The sequence below is a fragment of the Echinococcus granulosus genome, assembly GCF_000524195.1.
Source record: "Echinococcus granulosus chromosome Unknown EG_S00134, whole genome shotgun sequence".
NCBI lineage: Eukaryota > Metazoa > Platyhelminthes > Cestoda > Cyclophyllidea > Taeniidae > Echinococcus > Echinococcus granulosus.
In genome coordinates, this window is record NW_020170514.1 from 64,273 (window position 1) to 86,643 (window position 22,371).

The 22,371-nt window shown below is 42.3% G+C and overlaps 1 protein-coding gene across 1 annotated transcript; it reads right to left on the reverse strand. All coding sequences in view use genetic code 11, as the record gives it.

The window, feature by feature from the left end:
• Window positions 1-1,494: 1,494 nt before the first annotated feature.
• Window positions 1,495-22,171, reverse strand: EGR_09148 (Nephrin; the record flags this gene model as incomplete). Its single annotated transcript, XM_024498397.1, has 24 exons — window positions 1,495-1,596; window positions 1,668-1,744; window positions 1,998-2,247; window positions 2,639-2,874; window positions 3,110-3,343; window positions 3,760-3,861; window positions 3,931-4,024; window positions 4,272-4,433; window positions 5,872-5,949; window positions 6,043-6,200; window positions 7,126-7,306; window positions 7,546-7,739; window positions 8,403-8,687; window positions 8,809-9,030; window positions 10,206-10,546; window positions 11,926-12,031; window positions 12,079-12,204; window positions 12,343-12,714; window positions 15,059-15,460; window positions 17,974-18,150; window positions 20,311-20,505; window positions 20,602-20,781; window positions 21,064-21,270; window positions 22,078-22,171. The coding sequence occupies 24 exons, from the start codon at window positions 22,169-22,171 to the stop codon at window positions 1,495-1,497; spliced, it is 4,575 nt and encodes a 1,524-aa protein (XP_024347180.1).
• Window positions 22,172-22,371: the final 200 nt, after the last annotated feature.

Below are 22,371 nucleotides of genomic sequence, written 5' to 3' on the forward strand. Positions count from 1 at the left end.
ATCTACACCTTCCAGAGACTTCACTAAAGACATGAGAAGTTCCTTCCGACATGCAGAAGTGACTGGTGCTACTGGCATAGCCCAGATGCCAGGTCACCTTGCGGGGGCCACAGTGGCGAAGCCCCACATAGCTTGTTACCAAATCCGAGAGTTCAGCAATCAATTATAGTATTACACTGTTGTTCCTTCTCAGTTATTAACCGCCTGTTGACATTTATGCACGAAAGAGTGTTTTAGCACCAGATTGTGTGCAAAGGATCTTATGTCCAAATGCCAAACCAAGACCATGATGCGATGTTGAACATCTGGGCGCGGTGCGATGATCAGGTCCGCTGCCTGTAAATCGTGGTTCCAGTTCTGCAAAATACTATGGATTTTATGCCCCTAGACTTAAAAGCGAGAGTATCTATTTTAGCTGCTAGAAAAGGTTATAAACAGGCAGAGAATGGAGCTAGTATGGGTTTGAGTTTACAGCTAACACCCACCCGTACATTTAAAAATTCACAGCCGGCCTAGCTTGGGAGTGCGTGCTTCGAGGTACTGTATTTGGTACCTTAATATTGTAAATATGGTTTTTCTTCTTTTAATTTAATATGTTCGTTGGTAATTACCATTGCTGATGGTGCCCCGAGTTCGGGAAGGGGTGGACGGCTTGAGTAACTAGTATTTCGCCTGCTTTTCTGACCATCTATTAGAGCAGGTGAGCGTATGCAGGGACTTCCTATATTAGGGCCTTAATATCACTGAGTCATGCCAATTAAGACGGAGTCACTGACTCCGTTTAAAGTCTTCTTCATTTCGAGGTTGTATTAAGACGCCGTGGGATCATTACAGATAACGGAATGGTGGCATACTGATGCACTGCCAGAAATAAATGTGAATGTACTTTGTAAAGGGTCACAAGCATCACTAACCCCTCTATACTTACCATTTCGACAGCGCTAGAACCGATAGTTTATCTGGTTGAAGTTTTTGGTACGATTTCGCTGGAAGTGGGTATTTTTTCTGGTGGTAGCAGAGTCAGGATAGACTAATCTCTTCATCGATGTGGCAGTATATTAGGGGCTGTCTTTCCATGAGAGGTACAATTTATGCTGGTTTAGTCCATTGGCGTACGGACACGACCCTGTTCATATACTCGCATATTTGGGTTTCGGACATCCGATGAACTTTCGCGCCTCGTTCCTGTGTTGTGCCAGGAAGACTTTGACACAATGTCGTGCCTATTTTGTTGCCCAGGACCTCCACATTCGTCCAGTTCTCCTTATTTTGCATAGCCATCCACCTCACCATGGCTATTTACATTGAAACAAGTTGTCGAAGTTTTAACCCATTCCTATTACTGCGCATTTGTAAATTAATCCCGTCATTCATTGACCACAAAAGAACAAATAAATATAATATGTAAAAAAGGCTTAGGTACATAGTACTTGAAGTGGAAGTCTTACGTGCCTACATTTAAAGTGGGGCTTTTATAACTACAAGTGCTTCCGCCTAGACGACAACGCCAGGATTGTCACACCATTCGGTGTTTGAAGTAGTCGGCCTCGATCCCCAAGTCACCGATTCACTCATGCCTCCACCGTTCAGGAGAAGCTGTAATACACCCAAAATGTCTTTCACCTCAAAGCCTGCATTTACCATTAACTTGCATTTAGAGAACTCACCTTTTTTGTTGGGCTATCTCCCTTTTGCAGTGCTTCGAGTTGATCAATGTAACAGTTCTTGGTGTATCCAAGCAAATCTACGATTAGATGTAGTAAATTGTCAAAGACAAGCAACAGAGGACCCCAAATACATGATTGGATAGTGTAACTAGAGTTGAAATGCGCTCCTTAACAGCAATTGATGGATTTTACTATTCCGGACTCAGTTAAATTCGACATGCCTTGGAAACAAATACGTGAGGAATAGAATTGCTTCGTATTATGTGATGAGTTGCCAGATTGTCTTCACACCCAAGAACAGGTGCTTACCAAGATGTCCTACTGTCCTACTTGAGACTTCTCCACGCTGTTGGTTATCAAGTGGAGTAAGGCTGTACGACGGTCCAGGGTAATGGCGCCTTGAGGATGGTCTTCCCATTGTGTTTCTGTGGTAGCACACCTGGTCGTTCACCCTTCCCTTAGAGACTTGACCCCTGTCTAGTGCGTCACTAAAGCTCTGTCTGCGTCTCAGACCACTTCGTGGCCTGACAATGAACTTCGGCTCAGATCGGTGGCCTTGACCGGACGCGACTGTGGCCGCCTTTAATGTGGAAAATATCATGTGATGTTTAAGTATTCGCTGAATATAAAAAGATACAACTGAGACTCAACCATGCGATGCACTAACAAGTAACGATGAATAGACAACAGGGAATAGGAACTCAAAAAAGCAGAAGTGGTTCACTGCCTTGTCACGGAAAATTTATTGCAAACAGTGAAAAATGAATGAGAGGAAGTAGATGAACGCCAAGCACAACTAATGTACGCATATCAGTGCTGCGTATCATGCGAGAGGATTTTGACGACGGCAAAGGAAGAAGATAAAATGAATAAAAAAAAGTTAATAGATGGTAAGTTCATGATATTTTTCATTAAAATAAGATATTTTAACCCACCACTGGGGTAGGAGATGTGTAACTTCCACCACCTACATGGGTGTGATGAATTTGTGGATACGTCCCGTCATTGGTGTACAGAGCTGGTGGTACGCCTGGCATGTAGGTTGACTGGCAGATTGCATTCCCCAACTCGGGTATATGATCACTGGGGGGTTCGTATCCATAGACAGGGTTGGTTTGGGCAGCCTCACCAGTTAAAAGAGGATCGGGCAAATAGAAGTGCTCCCCACTCAAGCGCCTGTGATGCGGATCTCGGCAGTAGTGTCCATCTAAGAACAAAATATAGCTTCAAAGAAGGCTGTTCATCACGGATTAGGTGTTTTGCTGTTCTTATATGACACCAACACCTGTACCATTTGAAAGATTAATTAAGTGTAATTATTCTTGGACCGAGAACATCCCATATATAGACTGATAAAGAGTAGATATCCCATTTTAGGGAAGTAGGAGTCAGGTAGGAAAACCGGGGTGTCCACGGTCTATAGATACCGTATTTCGATTCACCTTGGTACTGTTTCTTTAGTGGAAGGATATGCGACTTTGCGGAGGATGGTCCCGGGATCTGGTTGCCTCCTCTGTGCCTCTTTCGAATGAGATAGGTGATTACAACGATGTTAACGAAAATCACCACTCCTCCGATTACACAGGCCGCAACGATGATGAAAAGGGAACTGGATTTCGAGTAGCCGACGGCTCTTACGCTGTGATACCCATTGAATCCATCGAGATCTTCCAAAACTGGAGCAAAGAAATCGACAGTGTAGTGAGTATGATGGCGGACAGTTCAAATTAGTCTAAAGTCTAGATCGAAAAATTACTACTCTGCCCAATTCCTAAAGAGAATCCGAAACCACGTTTTTGTTTTCATGTTTGCTTGAATGTGCCTTAGATGTGCTTCCAGGGTTCCATTATAGAAATGGGGACAAGCGTTCTGTTACATTCATAAGGCACGACCTTAAAAACGTGAAAAGAAAAGGAATGCCTTTCAAGGGTGCCTCGGGAAATGCGCTGATGTGAGTTTACACAGCCGCATGTTCGGAGGATTGCTCAACACTAATTTTATCGCCCAGAAAAAGCCAAAGGGTGTGCCGCTCAAAATATACAGTTTCGAAAATCATTTAGATTACAGAATTTAACAATGTAAGAAGTCTTACCCGGACTGGTCTTTGCGTGAATAGATTCTGTATACTCCGTTTGTCCGTGAATATCATTTCTGGAACTGACACCGATTTCATATCGCGTATTTGGCTTCAGGCCTATGGAGGAAAGATGGTTATAGGAGCTTCATTTATAGGTGATTTGCGACAGCAGAAAGACTCATTTACCGTTTATGGTAAACATAACATCACCCACATCTTCTATTTCGGCAACGTCAGCATATCTATACTGATCATCGGGATGATCAGATTTCCAGCGAACCTGTCAAAATATATAAATGGCAAGTATTAATTTGCGGGACTATTAAAGTTCACACTCAAATTTATTTTAGTAGATATTTTTCAATACACTTGAATGCCAACGCAACATCAGTTGAAGCATAAAGGATATTTGGTTTCAATTTGAACCATTTCCCGAATTCGTATTTTATCAAAGTAAAAACAACCTAGATGAAAAATTTCGATAGTACGATGGATGAAACACAAAATTCCTATAAGCAGGCATCTACCGTGAAGGTTTGCTTATAACCACCATTGAAACCCTGGCCCCAGCCAACTCGAAGACTCGTGATAGATGCATTCAACAGATGCAGATCATAGGGGACCTCTGGTGGACCGGTTCCAGTTACTTGAATTGCAAACTGGTCTTCATCCCCGCTTGCTGCCATTACCTAAATTGATGATGAGCAAGCCAAGGTAAATTGACGATAAACTGATGAGTAATTGCACAATCAAATCGAAAATACTTATTTATAGGTAATGACTCCATACTGTTCCCTTAGAAAGAGCAAAGAGACTTTACGGCTGATTTATTTGGCGATTCTTGTTTTGATTACCTATTAAGCTAGGTCATTTTAGGTAGCGTTTACACAATCGAACGATTTCTTTCTTGATGCCATATCATCATCTAAATACCCCACTTACAATCCATTGGCAAAATCACTTGGCCATAAAATCACCATAAATCTTTTCGTGCTTATTTAAAGGGGCACAGAAAGTAGGAATCTAATAAACACACGAACAAATACAAACTGAATTTTTTGCAACCTTCTACTTCACATATATGGAGCTGTCAACGTGCTGTCTACAGTACGGCAATGGATGTTTTAGTAGGGAAAATAAGGCCTCTAACCTATTTCTCAGGACTATAGAGTAGATTAGAACATCCATATTGAATCTACTGCATTGAAATACGGGAAGTTCTGGGAGGTAGTATTAGAAGTTGACTAACATTAAGCCTGCTGGTGTTTGGGATTTAAACTACTCTGGTTCAGGAGTCGATGAATCTTCCCACTGAGTATACTACTAACAGCTTTCACCAATAACTTTTCGTAGCCAAAAATTGTTATTGGACAATGGTAACGCACCAAGAACGGAGAGGGATCACATAAGTACTTCTGCTTTTAGTTCCAGCCATTGTAAAATTGTAGTGAATTAGAAATCAGAAAAATCGAATTTTCCCGAAGGCTAGTTAGATTCCATCCCTCAGCATTCGCTTGTCAGTATCTATGTTATTTCTCCTTTTCTCCTATGGCCTAACTTCCGAAGCCCACCATACCATGAACGTCAGTACGGCTTGTTTCAAACCTTGAACTTTACTCTTTTATGACTGCAATAAAAGAATTTATTTCCATGTTGAGTATTTGCGTCAATGGAGCGGACTGTGTCAATAATGTCAAGCCTCTGATAAAATATTGCTTCTTTCTGTGGCTCGTCATGTATGTTAGTTCAATAGTCTAGCTTGACAATACTTATAGTAAGATGCAAGGTTAGATGACTATTTAGGGTAGAGTGTTCGCGTGACACCCTCAAATAAGCCTAGTCACTCCACCTTGCCTTTACGTCTCAAAAGAACATATTTCAAATGCACAAACTCACCAAATATGCTTGGTATAGTGACAACTTTTAATGAGAAACGCAGATGAAATACAAGTTATTTAAGATAAAACTACCGGTCTGATCAACTAGCATAAAAAAACAAGCTTGGAACTATCATTTCTTATTCTGAAAGTTCACTTGAAATAACTTCAAGATCTCTACCCAAAAGACTGTTAACAGTAAAAAAAATCTTGTATCACGACAAAAATCACTTTCTACCTCCTGCCTCACCTTACAAGTATACTGTCCAAAATCCGAAACATGTATGGCATTGATGTGTAGTTTAGCGGCATAGTAGCCAGGACGGATCTGCGTTAGAGATGGAAGGAACTTAGGACTGGACGGCCTGACACATGGCACACTCAGCTCTGCTACGAAGGCGCCGCAACGCGAATCGAGTACGTGGGTCACGGTGGCGCTTCCCTTCTGGTCGCGTCGGCTTAGAATCCAAGCGACGCGGGGCATCGGCTCCACTCGCACGAAGCACTGCAACACCGCCCTGGTCCCGAACGGGGCTGCCACCTTCGCGAATTTAGGCTGCCGCACGATCTCCGGAGCGACTGGAGGAAGGAAAGTATTGGTACATCTGTATCCTACTACCTTTCTTCAGCAATCATGATTTTGGCACCATAGCAATTACTCTTTACAACAATAACCCAGATATCGAGCATAATGAGTCTAGCTTATCTAGACTAGATCTTAAGCCTTGGTACTACTGCTATGAGAAAACTAATAGGATTTTATTTAACCTCACCACTTAGTATTGCAAGGTATATTTTACAGCTATGCCCAGTCCACTCGAAGAGGTACACAAGCATGCCTCTTAAAATGCACCCATTGACGAAGCGTTCAATTTAGTGTATGCAACTTTTTTTCCTTTAAAGCAATAAATAAGTTGTTACTCGAACAGAATTAGCAATGTTCATTACCATGACTTGCTCAGTAGCAATATTGTAACATTTTATAGCGTCATTCATTTGCATAGGCAACATTCGAGGAGTTCCACTGATGTCATTACAACAGTAGCTTGAGCCCATGAAAGAGCTAGTTTATTTACGAAGGAATAAGCCACCCACTTATTAATGGTAGGAAAATAGACATCATTGCTAGATGTCTATAGATGTCCCGACGACTTGGGAAAAATTGCAGTGTAGCTATTTTAAATGGAGTTAGCTCAAACAGCCCATTCGAGGTATCTCTCGATCATAACCATATAAGCAAAAAGTAGGACCAGTTCTTGAAATTGGGACATGTTTTCTAGGCAAAACGTCATGTGCGTTCATGTTCAAAGTAGCTCCCTTTCCTTTGAAGCCAAAATTCTTGATTGTAGTGTGATAACAAGGAAAAACGATTGGATGTGTGAGACACGCCAACTACTAATTTTGATTGAGTAGTATACAACTGTCCATCATTGAGTACTGAAAAATTCCATCCTCTTATATTTACTTTTTACTTTATGCTAAAATGAAGTCAAAATAAATTTACATGTGCTGAAGAGCTTCACTTCAGACCGGTCTGGTGTAGAAATACCATTGTCCACGGTACAACCGTAGAGGCCAACATCGTCCCTAGTGACATTGTAAACTAGCAGTCGACTACGCATGGTGAATTGGTCAACGTCTTCGCACTGCACCATATGCTTGATGGTTCCGTTTATGCGAGTCACCTAGGGTAAAATGTAGCAGCAGATATGAAGGCTAATATCAATGGCATTAGGCTGTTGCTGTGCCATCAAAACCTTTTTATTTTAATGCATCTACACGATGGGAAAGAATCGGGAGCACACAATAAGCAGTATCAGAGATATCAACTCTCATACCTACGACTGGCACTTTGTACATGACTACCGTTTGGCTCAGTGAAGCATTCTGCTACAAGGTCCATAACATAGAGTAAAGAAATTACATCATTACAACCGAGAGAGGTGGTTTCAATCTGAGGAGCCTCATTAGCCTCCTTATCCCAGGCAGGAAAGAGAAGGCGATGCCAGGAGAACGCGTTGATAGCAGACGCGGGATTGCCTCTGGCCAAGCACTCTAAAACGGCCATCTTACCCAAGCTCACATTGGCATTAACAGACTTGTTGACCTTTGCGGAGTCTGCAGAAAACAAAACCGATCATGAAATTAGCATGCAGAACTAAACTCTTCACTAAGGAGTTCTCTAGGTACTGGAGAAGGAGGTCTTTTGAATTTTGACTATCTGGCTTGAGAGGCGTGAAGACACTGAAGTCGATACTGTAATTCACTGAGAGTGGAACTGCATTGGTGCGTCGGTTCCAAGTTAAGTGTGAGGCTTCACTTTTCCAGTCGCAAACTCATCTCGACCACGTGAATGATTGAGAATGACTGAATCAAAAAACCTGTCAAACTACTCAATCATCTAATCTTAACCTAATTATCTGAGCTATGGATAGTTAAAAGGTCTTAAAGGATGTCTGTACTACAACAAGACACATTCTCCAGTACTGTCCAACTTTCGAAAGCGCAAGTGCTTTTTGAAGGACTAGGTTAGTCTATTTGATGAAGAAGCAGTATGTCAAAGTAAAAATCCAAATTAATGAACCCGTATTTAAATTAAATGACAAGTTCTATCTGTAACTCAGTGACTGAGATATTAAAGTAACGGGCTTAACCATAGTCAAATGATAAACGTCCAAACTACTTTTTCGTTTTATAAGTAGTACAAACAGTGTTAACTGCAATTCAGCTATGAACCACTTGTAGTTTGCCCCTAACTCCCTTAACATGTGCACAACTTACACGTAACGTCCAAGAAGAAGGTGGCTTTCGTAGTCCCAAGACTATTTTCAGCTCTAACAGTCACATTATTCGCCTGGTTGCGCTTGATATTCCAGATTACTAACAGTTCATCCCGTTGATAGAGGCCGGTCAGCTTCGAAAGGGTCCGTTTAACCGACCTCTCAGAGAAGCTAGCCGTTCGGGGATCAATTGGACTCTCATTCAAGAACCGTCCCTCTACCGACCAAGCAATATTAGTGCACATTGGGTTGCCGTATGGAATCAAATCCAAGATTCCCGAGCTGCCTGCAAAGAATTATAAAAATTCACCAAAGTATGTTTTGACATATCTACCTACCACTGCGAGATTTATCTTGGCTTATCCACTTATTGACATCATCCAAATTAAATACCTAGTGGCAGGTACCTTCGACAATGCTGTGGGAATGTCCAGGCTGAAAGCCAATGAAGTGAGGCCGAAAAGAGACGTTAAGTTGAACCTGATTTTGCATCGTCAGGTGATTGTAGACACTGTTAGATGCGAGGCAGGCCACAATGTCCAAGTGATCCCTCCACTCGGGTCGGAGAAGCAGTCGACCTCGGGAAATGAAACCACCGTAGCTCCCCTTTGTCGGTGGATCTTCGATACCTGTGTCATTGTAAAACATTACAACTTGCCTTTATTAAGCAAAATGTATTGACAAAGAGGGGTGCCAGGGGCGACGCTTAAAAGGAGAGGAGAGCTATGTAATGCCCTAATTGTTTGTTTAACTCGTTTTAGGTTTGTGGGCCCTTAAGGATCTGCCATTGTACCTACCACTGGGCCGTATGGCCTCCAGGCCAAGTCAGTAGTCCCACACAGCCCTTCTGTATGTCGACAATACATATTTTGCCCTAGTATTATGACTTCCTTTGGCATCAGGACAGACCGGGGGCGGTATAGTGAAATCAGGTATCTCATAGATGCCCCCGCTGATGCAGTACGGCTAAAAGAGAACGCGATGAGCAGGCACCATATCAGAATCCACAATACCCTACCCTTCCCGGAATAACGAGCTTTCTCACTGTGACTTGGAGTTGCATCCATCCTAACCGTCCTTTCACAAGGCGCGCACTACATGCTCTAATAAGCGCCAACTGCGTCATATTTATGGTGTCCGGCGCACCAGTTGTTGGCACGTCAAATCCACTCGCTATTCATGATGGCTGGTAACTGTGACAACGTGTCCATTGAACGGTAAGTGAGGATGGAGTACATTGCGACGATAGGCGTAAAACCTGCTGATTTGGTAAAAAACTGTGTAAATGTCCCAAAGACGCCAACTGAGTGAGGGTTTACGACAGTGCTAATGAAAAATTCGGCAAACACGTTGAACGTGATTCTGATCCCAAATGGTTGAATGACGCATAATTCATCGGCGTGAAGGCGGACAAGAGAAGTCACTGTGTGAGAACAACAGAAAGAACAAAATCATTTAAGCATATTTGCGATTTCGGTGAAACGTTCTACCTTTGATCACCAAAGAAGGGTTTCGCGGTGTATTAATTTGGAAAAGTGTCTTTACAACGCAGATTAGGGTGGCCTGGGATGTAGCATTGCACGTGACGAAACCGAAATGAGCATGGAAGCACGGATAATGAATTCAGGCGGACTGTCCCAGGGTGATTCAGCCATATTGACAAATCCGTCCATGAAAAAGCTTTTCATGTACTTGCTAAATGGTGAATTGGTAAAAAATCTAACAGGGAATCACATGATCAAAAAAAATGTGATTTGCATCCCGTGATAGTTGCAAAATGGTGAAAATGGGAGAAATCACAAACCGATGCGATCGTCCATCTCGCAGTCCTGAGGTAGCTCATTTTGCCCTGGTGATGCTTCAACCAAAGGTTTGGTGACTTTGTTGAGTGAGGTGAGCAGAATTGTGGAGTGGTCGGCCCTCCGCATGTACTGTTTGATACGGCTGCAATGGTAGTAACGCCATTGCAGACGAGCAGGTGGGTTGGCGGACCCGGCCTCGCAACTGACTTCCACCTCCTGGTCAGCCAGAAGGCTACCCTGCTGGAGAATGCTTATGTTGACCTCAGAGGGTGGAAAGTGGACGTTTAGGATGAGAGGTCGGCTCTTCACATCTCCCAACTGGGCCCGACTCTTGGCCTGACACCTGTAAGTGGTCACAGTGACACAAGATAAAAGAGGCAGCGGAGAGAAGTTAAGTTGATCGTTACAGTATTTAGGTGCTCATGTTCACAGCCCTCTGATGTACCACTGAATTTTCCAGTAGCAGTAAGACGATTAGACCATGAAATCTAAGTAAGTCAAGATCGAATCAGGTGGTTGTCAACACAAGCAGTTGTGATATAGGGAAGCCAGATGAGGCTATTTATGATTGAACTTAATTATTTAAATTTATGCAGGCTATCTCAGCTCTCAGTAGAAAACTAGAGAAGTGTCTCAGATGACCGTCAATACACAATATGCAAGAAGCAGGCGGAATTAGTCACACCGAAACTGCTTAAGGTCACTAAGATAGAAGACAACTTTGTTACGAACTGGTGTTTATGAGCGTGAGCTTGGATCCTGCCAACCTCCCGACCTGGATAATCACTAGACAAGACTTTGACAGGAGTGACTATTCCCGGGCGGGTGAGTGATCAGGGAAGCTAGCCGGCTAGTGGAGGACGTCGGGGCTACAGAGAGATCGCATTCATGCGTACCTATGGTACTTGATTGACCTTGGCCCTATCGTGAATATTAGTACAGCCAAAGTACACCTGCAGGAGGGTGACCTTCAAGGCTGTTTGGGAATTAGACACAATTAAAACAGAAACTTTTCAGGAGTTGCAGGCCTGCCCAGCAAAAGTTAACTGGAAGCTAATTGTAAAATGCTAATTTGAGTGGTTTTCAAGCTTGTGCAGGCGCCGTGGAGCCAGGGGCACGAATATGAACTGATAAGAAGCAAAAATAGGAATAAAAGTGATTGTAGATTAAGGTGATAGAGATTAATGTCCATTGTTTGCTTTCACAGCCATCTGACATATTATTCAATTTTCCAGTGTCATTAAAACGGCCATAAGAATAAATACGCTCCCTCAGGTAATCGCTTTTTTAACGTGTCATTGGGTTTGAACGACTCTAGGAAGTAAGGACGAATCTTGATGCAGAGAGCACCTAGAAAAGAGCAGCTTAAAATTCAGTCATTTGGGCAAACTTGTCAGTAAATATCAATTCACAAAAACTACGTGAGATAATCATCAATGTATGCTGCAGTCCAGTGGACAAATGAAATATGTGTCTCCTCCAAAGGGATCCATGCAAATCACGTTGATGAAATTGGTGCAATTCATCAGTCTATTCTGATTTTTGTAGAAAACGAAATCCCTAGTTGATTACCCAGAGTAGTTCAAAACGGCTAATACATTGCCTCTAACCATTTTCAATGCATGAATTTCATCTCTTTAAATGAGTCCCCTGCTAGAATGAGGTTACAAGAATACTGTGCTCCAGACAACTCAATAATAGGGAGTAATTATATAAACTCACGTTATCCTAGCACCGTTGTCCTCCTTTCTAGCAACTATCTTTAAATCCAATCCAACACCGACGAGAAAATTTCGTTGCGTAAAGGTGGTTTCAATCGGTTTGCCATCTACGAAAAAGGGGGTGGCATCAGAAATAAAACAGTCAAGAACCAACTTTTGAGCCATCGAAGTTCCGGTGGAGGATATCCATTCAAACATTCACAGACCAGTATTCGAGATTCGCCAGTCCTTATCGGTTCGGCACTACCAAGACCCTTAATTGTTGGCTCGTCCGGTGGATCTAATGTACATTTCGGTTATGAGATGTGATAGCATTTAAACAAATAAATAATAAACTGATAACATAATGTAAGGTACTTATCAAGAACACATTTAAAATCGTACTGGCAAAGTTCAACTAGCTATCAGCATTACGCACATGCGATGCCCAGGCGGACACTTCGAATCACCCGATTAGTGCCATTATACCAGGCCTGACAATCGAGGAAGCTGTGGTGATTGCGCCGAATCATTGTGATGGTGACCTCAGATTCTCGAATGAAAGCCCCAGGTTGCCTGGTCGACGGCTTGCGAAGGTCCCGATCGGCTACTCTTTCCGATTGGACAGTTGTGCGATCCTCGGTCAGCAGAAACCACCTCAGCGCGACATCGGGATACATCTCGTCGGTGGTGCAGCAGAATGTTAACTTGGTGTTTTCTTGAGCGTAAGCCACTAACTCGGAACGGCCGTTTACGGAGCCGGTAAGAAGAGTCCCCTTCTTTAGCGTTATGGTGAGATTGTGAGGTAGAACTAGGAGGCGAAATGTGATGTAAAGTGTTGGTGCAAGAACGTCGTTTGAGTTCCTTTATTCACCACTGAAACGATATTTTGGATGGAGAATAAAAATTCTGTAAATGCGAAAGGATTACTCATAAAGTGGTGAATAATTGAGGTGGTTTAACATTTGTTTTTAACCGTCCAAGCTCTTCGCCCTCCTTGGGTTGGGTTTTGCCCCCATCGTGCAACACGACTTTTCGGTCAAGCTTAAGTCCTCCCCGCCCTTCTATCAGCCAGTGCTGAACTATTCTTCAAGGAAGGCTCCTGAATAAATAAAATCAAATGAAATATCATAATCGTCGCCGGGTTTTATTTAAAAAAGTGTTGCGACGCTCAAATTAGATACTGGCAAGATGTTGTAACATTTAATTAGAATCAAATGCTAATCCACTAGGAAAGATAAAATCTCATCTATTTCCAATATACTAGATTTACTGCTCGGTATTTTTTCATCGTTGGTTTTTTGGGTTCATTTGCATTTGGATTCAAATGTGACCCGTATTCTTCGTTGCGATTATTTGAGACGCCTGCAAATATCAACATTTGACATTTCGCTTGCCGATCTTACAGAAAAAAAGGTGGACATCAGCTAGTTATTTCTGCCTAACAGCCGAAGCTTGTTTTTTTTTTCAATTCGAGATAAAATAGAGAGTGAAATAATGTTGGGATTCAAATGGTCTTGCGATCAACATCATCTGCATGTTATGGGGCGATCAACACCTACCTCAATAAAGAACTCTTTGAAGTATCACCAAACCTACGTAATGCCTAGAAAAGCAGTGAAGTGCAGATGAAATTAGCGATAATTTGCCCATATCGCCAGGAGAGTTCGCAACCACTTCCTAATCCAGCACACTGTAAATTATACCCGTGAACACCGGAAGTATGCAGAAGGCATGGAAGCGCGGATAAATTCATCGATGATGGAAGCTGCCTTCCTGATTCAGAATGGAAATAAGGTATAATTATGAATTAACTCAAGATTGTTGCATAATGTTAAATCCACATGAACCAAGCAAGCTCAATAAAATAGGTCTCCGTTCTTACAGTTTTATAACTTTTTCTGCAAAAGGTCAATCCATTCGAAAAAAGATCTCTCCCACGGAGCGTTTTATATGTGCAAAGAATTTTTCCTTGCTAAAGTGATCAAACTATAAATAGCATTCAGCATTCATTCATCGAAGTAAGCATAATTGATTTTGAATTTATTTCCTTCTGCAAGTAAAATCAAGCTGTTTTATCCTACTTGTAACTTTCGCCTCTTTAAGTGAGCCTTCAGTTTCGGAATACTGGTGAGTGCGCACATCTGGTTTGGTAAAAATATTGCCAATGAGGAATGTATTGGGCGCCAAAAGAAAGTTTTCTTTTATCCAGACTATTTGCAGCTTCAAATTAGTTGAAAAACCAGATCTTTCGTGTTTGCAATAGCAAAAAACACTTTTAAGTCAGATTATTAAGTAAAGGCGCTCTCGAAAATGCGATACTTTTGTTATCGACGATGCGAATCTATTTTGGCGAGATAAAGTTCCCACTTGGAAATGGCATAGGTGTCAATCGAAAAGTAGCCATCACAAATATTATATCTAAGCATTTCGTTAGGCAATATTCCTAACGTGTGTAAAGAGATTACTTACACGTTAGATTAAGAATTTGCGCAATTGCCTATAATTTACTTGTACACATCTGTTAGGGTTAATACACAACTTTTCCACCCGGAACCTCACTTATTGTCTTACACATTTATAGTAAACTTGCATTAAAGTGGTTTAAAAGGTCGATAAGCTAACCAATTTGGACCACAGTTTACTTATACTAGTGCTATCAAAGTAAACCAGTCTGCTTTGTATCGTCATTCAACTTTCATATGATGGCCAAAAGGGGGAAGTTGTCTTGGTACCCAGTGGAAACTAAACCTTTAACTATGGACCATGGCACACGTTGTTCACACCGGTTAAATGTTTACAAAAATGCCCTTTAAGGTGTGGACTGGAAACCGTCACCATCGCCGGTGGTAGCGTTACTGATTGGCGTGTTTTGAAACACTGAAAGCACAGTATTCCGGCACTTCATAAACGGCGCTTAAAGTCGTCTAATGACACAAATATCAGCAGATTGTTTGCCTTCATTAACCAGGAACACCGTTAACGCGTCATGAATGGCAGTGTGGATGTGAATGTCCCACGAAAAGAGGTCTGACCACTGGTGACAATAAACTGCAATACCTCCACGGTAGTTTATCTTTCCAAGGGGTACAAAATCGGAGGTTACACTTTGATAGGAATGAATACTGAAGTATTGCCACTGTTCACTAACTCACAGTTAATTGTGACATTCACATCCGCCCTCTTCGAGACACCAGTATTGTGTGCAGTCTCACAGGAGAGTTTGGCATAGTGGTAGCGTCGGTTAATGTTAGGAATTGTGAGTACGGCTTTTAGCTCCCCATTAGTGGAAGTCTCGTAGAAGCTGGTAGGCACGTCCTCGGTGTTGACGATGGTCTGAACGAAGTCCTGTGAGTGGAAAGGCAAACCCAAAGGGATGCGTTGCAGTGGTGGCAGTGCCGCTTGTAGAGACGGAGGAAAGTGCCAGCGCCAGAAGAGGGCTCCCACAGGGTGCCCCGGAGGTTTCGCCACGCATTCCGCTTGCAGTTGAGTTCCTTCTTTAAAGGTTCCGCCGTCAAAATTGTCAAGGATGGTAATTATTGGAGGTCCCGGTGGCACTAAAGTGCGGCAAATTATTCTTTAAACTTTTTACAATTGGAATTAAGCTTAATGTATAATATAACTTCAAAGGTGGTTACATCCTATGCATGATACTGTAATACTTTGATCGTTTGTTTAACCTTTCGTTTTGGTCTCCAGGGCATTCAAGGCTCAGCTTTTGTACTTCCACTGAGTGGTATGGCCTCCAGATCATGCCAGCATCCCCTTATTCCTTCTGTACATCATAAAGACATGTTCTGTCCTAATAGTGTCTTTCCTTTTCAGGCCACTCTCGACGCGCCCAAACCGGTGGCAGCGAAAAGCGCATCCAATCATAAAGCCACTCAAAAGGATCGGGGGCTATGTGATACTTCGATCAGTTGTTTAACTCGCCATTTTGGTTTCGCGAGCCCTTAAGGGCTCCCCCGTTGTTCTCCCATTGGGCGTCATGGCCTCTGGGTCATTGCAGTAACTCCCAGACCTTCTCTGCTTCGGCGATACAATTTCTGCCCAAGCATTATACGTTTTTTGGTCTTCGAAGAAGACTGGGGGCCCCATATTTATATTCTGCGCATGGTAGCGCCTGCTTTTCATCTCACCACCTATAGACAACAAATTATTCTACTCTTTTTTATCTACCTTTCATCATCTAGGTATGCTCCTGTTGCGCGTATGCTCAGGTATCAAGCACTTGTTTTTTTCATAGAAGTGAGTCAATTAGGAAATATGAAATCATTCTAGCCCTATTTGAAAAATTACAAATGAAATGTGACTATGATACCATTTGCGCTGTTTTTTGGAAATGCCAAGCAAAATCCCAGAAAAAAAGTTAATTTAGTGATGCGAGGTCCTGATAATGCCGAATGGGTTTTTGGGTATTCGTGCGGAGTTGGAGAGACACTAAGCAGGCCCGAGGTTTCCACTTCCTCAACTTCGTTGGCGCACTCTTCACCTCGCTCCATGGTCTCCATCCCCTATTTCAGTAGTGAATCGTCGGTTCCAATTCCAAAAGCCGAAGGTTGGGCAAAGTTTTACACTCTATTACAAAAATGTTCCCTTTTCTGTGAATCGGTAAATCAAGAAAAATTTTGACATTCCTGGTCATCTTCAGCAAGAACTGGGGTTTGTAGCGATACGAAGTCCCGAAAAACCCTCGAATAGCAAGATCCCCCAATGGCAAGTGAATATCCTCTCATCCACTAATTTCTCCCATCCGCGGGTTATGAAGTTCTACACTTGCATTTCGTTGTTGATGGGTTTTACTCTTCATTCCTCGGATGATTCACTGTACCAAGGTAGCCTTAAGCGTTCCACACTTTCGCAATCCTTCCCTTATCCAGGTTGTCTCATGTCTTAATTCCTTTCCAAAAGCATTCAGTCTACCACTTTTCATGATGATCTTAGTTACTTAAATAACTGTTCACCGTTCATACTGGGAAATAATGCCACGGCGGGCTATAACAATATCAATTATATTAGGGGGAAGGCAGGAGGCCTTGTTAGCCAATCTGCGAAATCGTCACCCGATGGAAGAAGAGATTAATTCCCCGAAAATTTACGGTTGCTAATTTTTGTACATACCAGCGCAGCGCGACCGGATCCTCCGTCCGGGAGATGGAGGCGGCGGGGAGCAAGGCTTAGGTGCATTTATTGCTTACGCATCCGGTCAAACAGCAAGATTAGATAATGTGGGAGAGGGCGAGCCCAAGGGCGAGGGCAAGAGCAAGAGAGGTGGACCATACTACTGCAGCAAGAGACGTAGATCCGAGTGTACATCAGATGAACAAATTAAATTATAAAAGTGACCATAAATTGCCCGCTAGTTGGTGTGAGATAACCAGCGGAAGTATAACGAAATTGTAACCAAGTCGTTCCGAAGGGGAAAGAGAAAAAAGGATCACGCTCTTGTCACCTAACCGCCGCAAAAATAAGTGAAGAAATGAATCAATTCCTGAGTCTAGACTCCGCTCCACGGTTAGACTAACCTGCATACCTCTCATATTTCACACGGAATTCAGGTGCTGATAAAGAGTAAACCTTAATTCTAGGTTGAGAATCGAGAAATAGCGCAAAAATGAAACAACTATTCCGTCGTGGCAATTCAAATATATAGCAACTCATTCATTTACATCACCGCCGCTTGAATGCCAAGTTCGACGATGTGTGGTTTCCCAATCCTCCTTTTTGGTCCTTAGAAATCATTTACACGTATTCTGTTATTTAATCCGACTCCATGCGCGATCTGGCATTTGAAACATCTTGGATGGTGGAGGAGATTAAAATATCTGAGCTTATGACCTTTAAAGTGGCTTGTCGGGACTACTTAGATTGGATGGAAGGTATGCTAACATCCAATTTGCTAAAACCAACTTATTGTATACCATTCCTTCAAAAGAACATTTAGGAATCACCGGATTTCGTTTAAATATATATAAATAAGAAAATAACGTTAGAGGTCATTAATCGCGTCAATATGTCATGCCGAGTAGGTGCTACTAACTACTTACAAGTAAGCCCGGGCGTAACTCACCGTGGACATCAATAAGGGTGGTAGTACGCAGAGTTCTCGCCGTCACATCCTCACGACTCAAAGTTGCATTGTTGCTAACTTCACAGGTGAGAATGTTGCCTGTTTTGAGGTCAGATTTAAGCAGGGTCAGCATTGACCGATCCTCACCCGGATTTGTGATGATTTGAGGCAACCTTACTGACAATTAAAAAATCAGAACTTTTAATTATCCCTGTGAGAGGATTGTAAATACTCAATGGAAAGACCATATTTCACTTCAAATTTTAATGGTTGATAGAACCCGTGGGATATATACAATTAGCTATCTTGGAGTCGTCAAGGCTTTTGTATGTTTCAAACAGTTTATATAAATGACGGAAATTGTGCTGTAGATTAGTTTAATTTCCTTAAAAGAGTGCTAATTGGCTCATCAATCACCATCTGTTCACTTATTTGAGGAAACTAATCACTCATTCTCTCATGCAAATGTACACAATGTGTGTATTTTCATTAGGCGATGAAGCAAATGGGGCAGGGGACTTTTAAGGTAGCCACTTGGCTTATGTAGCTAAGGCTCATTTGTACGGAAGAATTAGAATATGAATAGTCGACCAAAACATTTATCCTCAACACTAAACATCTTGTGTTTCATTAGTCTCGATGAATGGCGATTCCTGTTGATAGCTGCCATTTTAGTATGAGGGTGTCAGGTGCTTTGCCACTCAGACATCTTCTAAATCACCCTTTTAAGTCAGTAAAACTGCCCTGGAAGTTAATTCTATCTGAATGAGTAAAAACATGTGAAATTCGCGCTCCTGGTTACCGATTTAAATATGGATCTGAACAGTACAAGGTAGGATAGTCAATGATAGGAGTCGACTCATCCAGCCATCATTACAATTCACCGAGCCAAATAAATAGCTCTAACGCTGAATGGACTAAAGAATACCTCGTTTTGGCATTATGCGTCTGGCGTAACCACACCGACCATGGAAACAGACATGTATGGCAGTGCATCTCATTATGCAATTACTTGGAGGCTATGTACATGATGTCGGAAAATGAGGGCTTAACACCGTGGGTACAGCCTTCATCATTCGGGACTAAATAAATTCTCACAGAAGTCAGGTTCCGCATATGATTAACCTGATTTGCTTATTATACCGACCGATTTGGCAGCAGTTACGGTGATGCTTCCAAAAGCGGTGGTCGGCACTATCCAATTGAGTTAAACTTGAGTGAGTTATGGCTATGAACTACCTAGGGCGATAATACCTCGTGAGTTGCGATGGAAATTTTAAAATTACTCTCGGAGCTATAAATCCGGATGAAAGCGACCAGGTCACATGCCAAAACTGTGTCATTTGCATCTCATTACGCACCATGGCATGGTTAATGGTACCAGTGGCCGGCTTTTCAGTGTGTGCTTTGTTTTTGGCCATGACAGTGCTCTCTGGGTGTGAGTGTGATTATGCTAATCACAAAGTAGTAATGACCATTCATCAATGCTACACGGGTACCCTGTATGTCAACTGGAGCTCCCCTCAATCGCGTGCCTCCTCTGAACTTAGGATAAGCAATAGGACAAAGACGGAGTAGATCAGCGCCTCCTCGACGCTCCTCCTACCATAGGGCCAATCGAGTTTTTCTCTAGCTCTCTCAGTAGAGACGCCTTTGACTACTAAATTTGAAGCGTCGCAGAGAAGACCGCCAACCAACACACTTGGATCGCGAGAGGGAACGCTGATGACTGCCATCAATGGCGTTATGGCCTAGATGAATGACCACACAAAGAACGCATTTGGTCATTTTGCAAGTGGCAATTTGGAGTTTACGCGACATTAAAGTTGATCAGATAGTTTAAATTCACTGAAATGTGGGTGTTGAATTCAATGTAATGCATTAATTGCATGGTTAAGGCACGCTAGAATTTCCCACCGGATGGTATTTAGGGGGTGAGGAATCACAAAACCTATGGACTCCCAGAGGACTTAAGGTAACTACTACGCATGCGAACTACGCGTCGGAAAAGAGGTAAACAAGCAAGCAGACAAATCAAGAATACCAGTTGTGTTGAGCCTGTTTACTTCACCCTCTTTAACCCTTTAAATTCATCAATGTGTTCTTCCTCATGACATCCAAAAAAGATGAAGTGTCCAAATAATGCGAACCGTGTAACCTGTAATTATATGAGCTTTACATGCTCTTTCCAGTCTGAAAGAAGACCCTATAGTAATTCAAATCTCCTCCTACCTGTGATGTAGAAAAATTGGCCTTGATAATTTTAATAAATTACTTTCTCTAAATCAGTGTACTTTTGAGGGGTAATTTTTAAGAGCCGAGGGCAAAAGTACTCACCTGGAGACTTGTCATCCGTGGGCATGCTCTGCAGTAGAATGTCATTAAGTTTCCAGTAGAAATTTGGTGGCGGGATCCCGTTTGAGGCCACGCACTCCACGGTTATGGTCTTCTCTTCGTCAGATAGAGGGATACCGAGACTCCTGTCCTTTACCTCCTTGCCTAGAGCGAACAGTCTTGGCGTAGACGGCATCACTACGGTTTAAACAAAGCATACCATCAATCTACTTAGAAAGCGGTGTTTGGTCTAAGGAATAAATGAACGAATGAAGATACTTAAGTGTTAGATACCAGTAACTTGAAGCCACGTCTTTCTTCGCAGAAGGGGTTGGCCCATGCTGGGAGTAACCTGGCATTCGTACTCCCCAGTATCGTCAATAGTGAGATTTCTTATCTGTAAACCAACGTCACCTGTGTTGGGGTCACCTGGCATTGAGATGCGCTCGAAATCGGGAACGCTAGGATCATGACCTGTGAAAGACAATGAGGCAAATCACAACAAGGAGAGACCGTGAACATTCGGTGGGTGACAAAATGACATCATAATTGAATGTTGCACAGACACGAAATCTACCAGCGTTTGGATTAGCCACAATGGGGAGAATACAAGCGGGATGTTGAAACTAATCTTTTACGAAGTAAAACCTTAGCAATAAACCGCCTCAGCTGGAGTAGGTAAAGGTCTTAAGCCAAATTCTAGTGAAGACATCGCTTAGATGTGATTAAAACTGACAACTCTCTGCTCGCTCGCACCTAGGAGTAGGTTGTTAAAGCGCCATTGAGCTTTTCCACGCATATTTTCAACTACACAGTGAAGGAGGGCAGTGTAGCCACGTGGCAAGAAGTAGGCGGCATCGGGAATGCGACGAAAGCACTGCGTTCCTGTGGCCAATTCACGATCAGTACAGGGCTCAGACTGAAATCCAGCTGATTCTGCGACATGCAGACTCGCGAGTAATACTAGGAGTACAAAAGTGAGGTTCTAATGCTTTTGATATCATAAAAATTTCTTAAATCCAGCCTCATACCGTTACAACCGAGTAAAAATGGGTTTGGAAAGCATACATAAGACTAAATTTCTGAGTAAAAATTAGAGTAAATCACTACCCTGGATTATTTTTTATGCTGTGTGAGGTTGTTGGGTCCATCAATGCATTAAGTGAGAATCAGGAGGTTAATAGTTTATGATAATCATCAGTTGTTCCTTACTTTCTCTTTAATAAAACTTCCGTATCTCCCCGAGGCTATGGAAACAGCATACATGTAAGGTGTTATAAATTTTTTTCCGAAAAAGAAACCAATCAGAACAGGCTACTTTCTTTCGTAATTACAGAGCGTAATAACAGCTGGAGGTGACTAGACCTATTACTCCCTATATCTAGCCTCACAATCATTCTGGAAATTAAGCCCTGAGTACATTGAAATTCGCAGACACACCGTATGGCACAGGGAACTTCTCCGTAGTTCAGTTCATTTGTTTTATGATTTTTTTTGGCACAATGTACCAACAAAAGGTAAGCATGGCCTCTACCAAATTGCTTGCTTTTTATCAAGATGGCCATCTGCAGAGCTTTTGAAGACCATCCATCATTTGTTCTACTCACTCCAGGTCAAGCAAAATTGTCATTTCGCATGTGGTTAAAAACAGCTTTAGACAGTTAAAAGGTCACTTCCGTTTTCATGCGTTTCGGACGCTGAAAGTGAACTACCAATCACCTGTCAGTTCAATCGTTTGAAGTTTTAAACACATAAAAGGGATTAACAGACCAGTCAAATACAGACAGTATATGCCAAGATGGAGATTGGACATAGTATCCCTCAGTGCAATCCCATTCAGGACACTTGCGAAGGAGACCTGCATGAAAAGCAGAGATACTGAATAGGAAGTGATAAAATGATAAGAACCGGACTTCCAATTCATTCCAATATGCTTTGAAAGCTGCATTTATCTATTTCCCATGAAGTGTGCGCGTAGTTAATAGGTCCTTCAGGCAAACGGTTTTGCTGTATGACCAGCTTTAGCATAATCTTCAGTTAGAGCTCCTTGTTTGGACCAGTTAA